The sequence below is a fragment of the Lactuca saligna genome, chromosome 2 (genome assembly GCF_052625555.1).
Source record: "Lactuca saligna cultivar CGN05327 chromosome 2, ASM5262555v1, whole genome shotgun sequence".
Lineage (NCBI taxonomy): Eukaryota > Viridiplantae > Streptophyta > Magnoliopsida > Asterales > Asteraceae > Lactuca > Lactuca saligna.
The window spans coordinates 89313412-89320709 of NC_136418.1; the positions used below are offsets into that span (position 1 = coordinate 89313412).

At 33.4% G+C, this 7298-nt stretch overlaps 1 protein-coding gene across 1 annotated transcript; it reads right to left on the minus strand.

Annotated features, from left to right (window-relative positions):
• On the minus strand, window positions 1–2238 carry LOC145029854 (uncharacterized). The gene is made up of 6 exons (XM_078978308.1): window positions 1607–2238; window positions 1281–1501; window positions 1135–1170; window positions 816–1092; window positions 577–706; window positions 1–390 (listed from the first exon to the last, which is right to left on the minus strand). Exons 1-6 carry the CDS (start codon window positions 2236–2238, stop codon window positions 1–3), a joined length of 1686 nt encoding a protein of 561 aa, XP_078834434.1.
• Window positions 2239–7298: the final 5060 nt, after the last annotated feature.

The window sequence follows — 7298 nt, forward strand, 5'->3', positions numbered from 1 at the left end:
CTAATGTGGATCTCCTGGGAATACTTTTAACAAATGCTCGTTAATCTCTTGAATGACTTCATTCTTCGGTGCAATGATTGCTCTTTCTTGAAAATAAATCGGATTCTTGGCATTTTCAACAATAGAAGGATAGACAAATCCAGTTAATGAACCAATAGGATCAACTGAATCAACAATGAGAAGATCAGTTGGAATATCAATAATTGCCTCGCCATCATTCAACCCACCAACTTTTCCTTCTCCAATATCCAAAATCCATTTTGCAAAAGTCTCCGTTTCTTGAATATCAGATGTGAGAACACTTAACCTCATGTTTTTTTTGTTAATGTTAAGACTTTGCAAGTTGACCAAATATAAGAGGAACTTAAAGAAGCGTTCACAATGTCTTGCCTGCTTCCATTAGGAACAACTGGTAGAATTTGTCTAAAATCGCCTCCAAAGACAATTGTTTTTCCTCCAAATGGCAATTTTGAGTTTCCATGAAAATCACGACTCAATATATCTTTCAAAGAACGATCCAAGACTTCAAATGCATGCTTATGAATCATAGGTGCCTCGTCTCATATAATTAATGACGCTTTTTAACAATTCGGCTACATCACTATCCAGTGCAAAAGAACAAAAGGAATTCTCAGTAAGATTTAGAGGAACTATAAAGCATGAGTGTGTTGTTCTACCTCCGGTTAGTAACAATGAAGCAATGCCACTTGAAGCAAAATTTAAAATGATATCACCTTAGGATCTTATACATGCATATAAAGTCTTCCAGAGAAAAGTTTTACTGGTACCTCCATAGCCATAAACAAAAAACACACCTCCTTTTTTTCTGTTTAACAGTAGTCATGATTTCATCAAAAACTAATCGTTGTTCAATTCTTAATGAATCAAGAAGTTGATGAGATTCTTTTTGTAGACTGTTCATATCAAAATCTAACTCCTCAGTAATCAAACGGTTGTGTGATGAAGATACCAAATCATGATCAATGTAAGGCACCCCAACAAAATCTTTAAGGCTTGAAATATTTTGGAGTAGAGTTTTTTCAATCTCATATAGCGTCAAATTTTTAAGCTGATCGTCATTAAGGGATAAACCTATACAATTGCAGAGTTAATTATTAAAAGATAAATATATACATTTATCACGTAATAAACATAATGTGTATAAAAAACCTTTAAAATATTTATAAAAAAAATCAAAATTTCAAATAATAATATAATTAGCATTTCAAAAATTATATAAGCAATGTATAAAATGTAATGAATGAGAAAAATGATAATACCTGGAGACTTTAATCTCATTCGCTGATTGTAGAGAATCCCATCGGATAAGTATTGCCAAGTATTCTCCCAAACATAACACGGTTTAGACAAAATATTAAACTTTAGCATAGTTGCAAATAGAAACCGTAAATAATAACTTGATCTTGAATGACTTGCTTCCTCGATGGCATCAATATATTCTCTATCATATACTAAAAGTCCAAGAGAATAACATGCATCTCTAAAAGTAGGACATGTCCATTAACCGTACAAATATCTGCAAATGATTTCGGACCTTTGACTTTATTTAAAAGAATTCTCAAAAAATATGTTTCACCGAGATTACGTGAAACTGTGTGAATCCTTCCAATATAAAACCCTTTTTTTCTTGGCTCCCAACAACGATCTTTTTGTTTCCATACAAATTTTTGTAGGAAACTCAACATAAGAAAGTTTTTGTGCATCCTCATTATGTTCATTACAGCTCATCCAAGATAAGAACATCGAAGAAGAAACAGATTGTTTGTCGAGGATATCTTCAATATCATCATCTGCTCCGTATACAACATTTTGTTTTCCAGGAAGATGGAACGGAAGCCTTACAACAGAAGGATATATGTAATGAACATCAAATCCATATATACGCCACGAAGCTTCAAATGCAGACAAATACTTACAATCATAGTAGTTCTTTATTTCATCAACATGAATATCGTCATTATCACCTCCATTGTTTGGTGCAACTTTAATAGTAGCCCGATCAGGACCCTTGTTAATATATTTAAAGAAATATTTGATGGAAGCCACTTGATTGCACCACTCAACATTAATGTGAGCCTGGTATCGTTTCAAAAGGTTTTTGTGATATGGAACAACACTTCTGTTGTCTAACTTAACACCCGACTTTTCTATAAAAGATCCATCATTACATCTCCTATATATAGGATAACCATTTGAATCAACAGAAGTATTCTCCATGAATGGCTTCGGGAAGTTTTTTGAACACTTGTTTTCACTCATTCATGGGCATTTAGGATTATCAGAACCCATAGGCACAGGTAAAGGTTCTAAACTCCCGTATGGTTTTTGATGTTGTTTCTTTACCCTCGCACAAGTCACAAATTTGGCCACATACTTTGCAACATCAAGCTTCATCGTTGGCCACCAGTAATAGGGTTTCAGGTCCCTATACATTTTAGTGCTACCGGGATGAATCGAGTACATGATTTTGTGAGCTTCTTCCATCAGAAGATCTCTGACTCCTCCTGTCTTAGGTATCCAAATCCGATCTTGGAACACCTTCAGTCCATGACTGTTTATACCGAACACTAACATTTTGCCCAAACGTTCTTCCTTTCAGTCATTCTTCTCAAAAGCTTCTGATGGGTTTTGGTCATAAGACATCCTATGTGCTCATACAAACCCTAATGCTCAGATCTAGGTTTCTCTATTGTACATGCAAGTTATCCAAGACTACAAACCCTAATTCTAGCATACAAGTAATGATATTAACATAAGAATGAGTTTATAATGTTACCTTGATTGTTATGTAGCAATAACAATCACAAATTTCCTTGTATTGACTTTAGAAAGCTTAGAGTCACAATTGTCACTCCTCTAATGGTTCACAAACACCAAGAGCAAATGGAGAAGATATGAGGAGAGAGGGGAGGTATTGAATTCGTCCCTATGAAGCATTGGGAAGGTCTTACACAAAATCATGTGCCAAGGGGGTTTATATAGGTGTACAGATAGGGTTTCAGTCATTATCCTTATCTAGTTGCTTGCTTACCAAGCAACCCATAAGATAATCCTTGAATCCTTATCATAGTCGAATTTTAAGGCATTATCACCTTAAATTCGTCCATCCTATACTTAGGATAATCCTTACCTTATTTTGTAACTATCACATAATTACAATTCAGCCCCTCTAGTTTAATTAATTACACTTGATCACAAAATTATTTCCTAATTAATTATTGACCAATATTAATTAAACAAATATGATTTCTCCTTTAATATATTATTCTTATAACAGATTAATAAATCATAATAAACTCTCTCCTCAATTTATTTCTCCAATCAAGTTGCTTTGGTGAAGGCAACCCAAAAGGACCATGCATCATCGGGTCAAGTACATACCAAAATAGTTATGGACTTAGACACTAATCCAACAATCTCCCACTTGGATAAGTCTAATAACTATTCTGCGTATGAATTCAGATCCTGATCTGCAATCGTAGCTTTCCAAAGCCGCTGTCAACTCTGATCCTATCAGATATGCGTGTCCTTAGATAAAGGATCATACATTCCTCCATTCTAGATATCGCATGAGATATGATTTCTAATCATTCTCTTCGTGCTATTTCTCGATTACCGATTTATGACGACTGACTAATTGAACAAATCAAATTAGCCCTAGCCCGGCCGAGCATTTACGTTTGTCACCACTAAATCATTGAGGGGCCCAAAGATATCGCTTTTGTTCTACTTTGGATAAAAGGAACGGATAAAATTTGACTCATTGTTCGCTTGCACTCACTCACCGAATCACACACAACAATATGTTTTATAACACCAAGTTACTAGTGTGTTTTCATATTATCAATGTTCAACCGATTAGCAAGATACAACTTACACATCTCGGTTTCAAGAATATAAGATGTTATTGTTTCATCAATCACTCGTGATACAATTCATGGAGTGATCCACGTGAGCGTGGGTTTAATCCAATGCTCAAATTCATATTCATAAGCACTCATGAACGTTGAAACAAAGATTTGCTTATGTCTAATACTCTTTTAGACAATCCACACACCAATTCACGACAGTCTTCATTCATACTTACTTCCAACATATGAACGACTGTGGTTCGTTCGAATAATTCGATTGTTCTTAACCAATTAAATTATTTAGGAAGTCAAAACATGCAAGGTGAAACACAAGCATAATACTAATCCCATATGGCCTCAAAACTTTGAGTATAAATAAAACTCCTTTTATTTATCACCATATCGATTACTCATTATCTGTCGTTTCGGGTAATCAAATTCTTACTTGAATTTCTACACTTATCCCATGCTCATAGCATGGACACAATGTTTACCTATGGTTCTTACTTTGTGAAATAGATCAAATTGAACACATTTCCAATCATTCTCATTTCACAACTCCTAATCCTTTTTCAAAAGTGTAAGAATATGTAATTCTTGCTAATTATAGAATATGCTCGATTCTAACATTCTATGCAATGATTCTTTCGTAATGTCACTGCACCAAAGTCACAAAGACTATCGCCAATGATATTACAAAATCTTCTATTTGGAGATTGTTACAAGACAATTCCTTAGATACGATGTCTCTCACTCAAAGTACATTCCTTTGAACATCCTTTTGCATAAAAGTTTCTAATCCAGACATAGATTTTCAATATTCAATTCCCAATATGGACACGCTTCCATATTTTCCATATGACAACTCATTCTTAACATAATCTTTTCTATAATAATGTCGATCTGGTCCATTCAATACCATGCTTCCAACTACTCACAAGTAACCAATCCTCGTCGAACTTTGGATTGTCCTTTGATAGTTGTTTAATTATGTAAGTCAAAACCGATTCTAGTCCCTTTTCCCTCTAAATGCGCTAGACATTTGGAAAATTTTAGAATGGTCAAACATTAAAGCATTTGCAATCGATCCTATACCCGAAGCATATGGGACACGATGCATAATGTTTTATTTGCTATGCTCTCAAAATTCGAATTGTGAAGAGGAATGCCATAATCATAATCGAAATTTTAAGAACACACTATGTACCTTTGACTAAATTTATTAACATTTCTCAACCTAATCCTTTAGATTTGAAATGAAGCATAATATTCTCTCCCTTAATTATAGCAAAACAACTATTCCATCCTTACAACTTTATAAAGAATCACTCTTGTTTTCTATAATTAATATTGCCAACTTGCAATACTTTCCTTAATAATCATACAATCATAACATTTATGCTCCCACTATCATGATGATTATTATAAAACATAACACTTATGCTCCCACTAGCTTCAACATGTACTCTAAACATCTTAACTTCCAGAAAAACAATACCTATTGAATTTCTTAAGTCCATGTTTCTAATACTTAATGCTTTGATAATTTTATCAAGGCCTCTTAAGCTTATACACCTTTGCCTTAGATAGTTCATATGTGTGTCTAAACAATTAAGACTAATTGCCAAACCTCACAATTCAAATCATGGAAAGGAAAGGGATACCGTAACCATAATCGAATTTGAGAATGCAATTTTACAATCACTATCTTCTTAAAATCTTTCTTAGTGAAAGCATTTCCTCACAATCATTATCATGAAGGAGGAAATCTTATGACACTTAGATTTTAATGGTGTATATGTTCCTATCCATGTGAATTTGTTAAAACCAAAGTTTATGACAAATTCAAACTCATATGGAACGAACTCTTTTAATCTTGATTTCTTGCCTTATGGTAGCACAGCTGCCCACCATGTCTTCCAAGTAGTTAAGTAGCTCACACTTTCCTATCAATGTACCTTTCATTGATTAAGGTGCTTTGCCTTTTATGCGTTCAAAATGAGAACTCATAGGACTCCCATGCATAATTAACTCAATTGGAACAACACATAATCAAAATATTGTCAACACGATAGGTTGTAAACCTCAACTCGTGTGCTAGTTATGATCGATAAGGTTTATTTGATTTGTTCTTGAAACCTTTCAAGACCATTAAGACTCCCACTGACTCATTGACATACAAGATTCTCTTGTCAATAAATAATTCTTGACAAACAAATATTCAAGAGTTAGTGTAGTTTTTATCAAAACACTTCATAAATTGGTCCTAGTTGGCCTTTGTCTTATCCAAGACATCACAACTTTCCCCATTTGATGAATGTTATAAACCTTTTTAATACTTGTCACTCATTGTCACAATCTTAACTTTAAGACTTGTTATTGGAATGAAGTATGATTGACCTTTTGATTTAACCATTTCTTCAATTCTAGATTCCTCTTCTTAAACATACAATTGTACTAAGACTTACTTAGAGGATCAATTGAGATATGGTTCTTAATCATAAAGACCTATCATAAAGCATAAAAGGTAGTCTCCCTTCTTCTTAGAATGGAGAAACTTTTATCTTTCTGCCTACTTGATTCTTATTCGTTTTGCTATAGATTTAAACATTTTTTAATCAATTCCGAATTATACTTAATCTTATAAGTATAATCATATTTACTAAACCTTTAGTAAATCATGACGAATATCTTTGTTTCTCTTATGGTGGACTTGATCAACACACAACTTTTTATGCTCGATGTCCTAGTCCTTTACTTTACACTTTCTCAATGAATTGTCTAATTTCCAAATATGAAATTTCTGATTCATCATGCAACCAAGTTGCGTGATTCCAAATTTCTGTCCAATTGAAAATGTGGGCGATGAGAAACTCTCCCTATTTGGTAAATTCTCGACATTTCCATAATTAACATAAATAAGAATCATATCCATTTGTTGTAAAAAATATGCAAACAACAATTTTCATAACGATTTCATTGCAAGGAAATAAATAAATAAATAAGTCAAACAAAATTTATTTTATTTATAAAAGCAGCGGAAAATATTTTTCCTTACAATGCAAAATCCATTGAAAACTATGTATTTCAAAATGAAAATTTCTAACAACTGTATTATAACTATCTAAGCTCAAAATCTAATCTTCAAGTCCATGCGATCAAGATCCATTTCTTGTGATTAGATTCATCTTGCTCTTTCACCAAGCTTCCTTTCATTTCACCGATCCTGCAAAAACATTCAAATGCAATCTTATCACATCATGTATTTTGAATCAATGAATAGGAACTTAACGAAGTTAGATAGTGGATTTTACCTGAAGCGTAGTCATACTCTTTGACTCTCCCATCTTTGGAATTTTCAGGCTCTTGGGGCAGACTTCTATCCAACGCCCTTTCTTTTGGCAGCAAACGCAGGTCGGTTCTCCT

Excerpts from the sequence above, each read along its gene's own strand:
- LOC145029854 (XM_078978308.1), bottom strand. The coding sequence starts at position 2,238 with ATGGAGAATACTTCTGTTGATTCAAATGGTTATCCTATATATAGGAGA. Across the intron at positions 1,093-1,134 it reads ATGTTTATTACGTGATAAAT|GTTTATCCCTTAATGACGAT; the intron begins GTATATATTTAT and ends GCAATTGTATAG. Across the intron at positions 707-815 it reads GTTAAACAGAAAAAAAGGAG|TGGCATTGCTTCATTGTTAC; the intron begins GTGTGTTTTTTG and ends TTTTGCTTCAAG.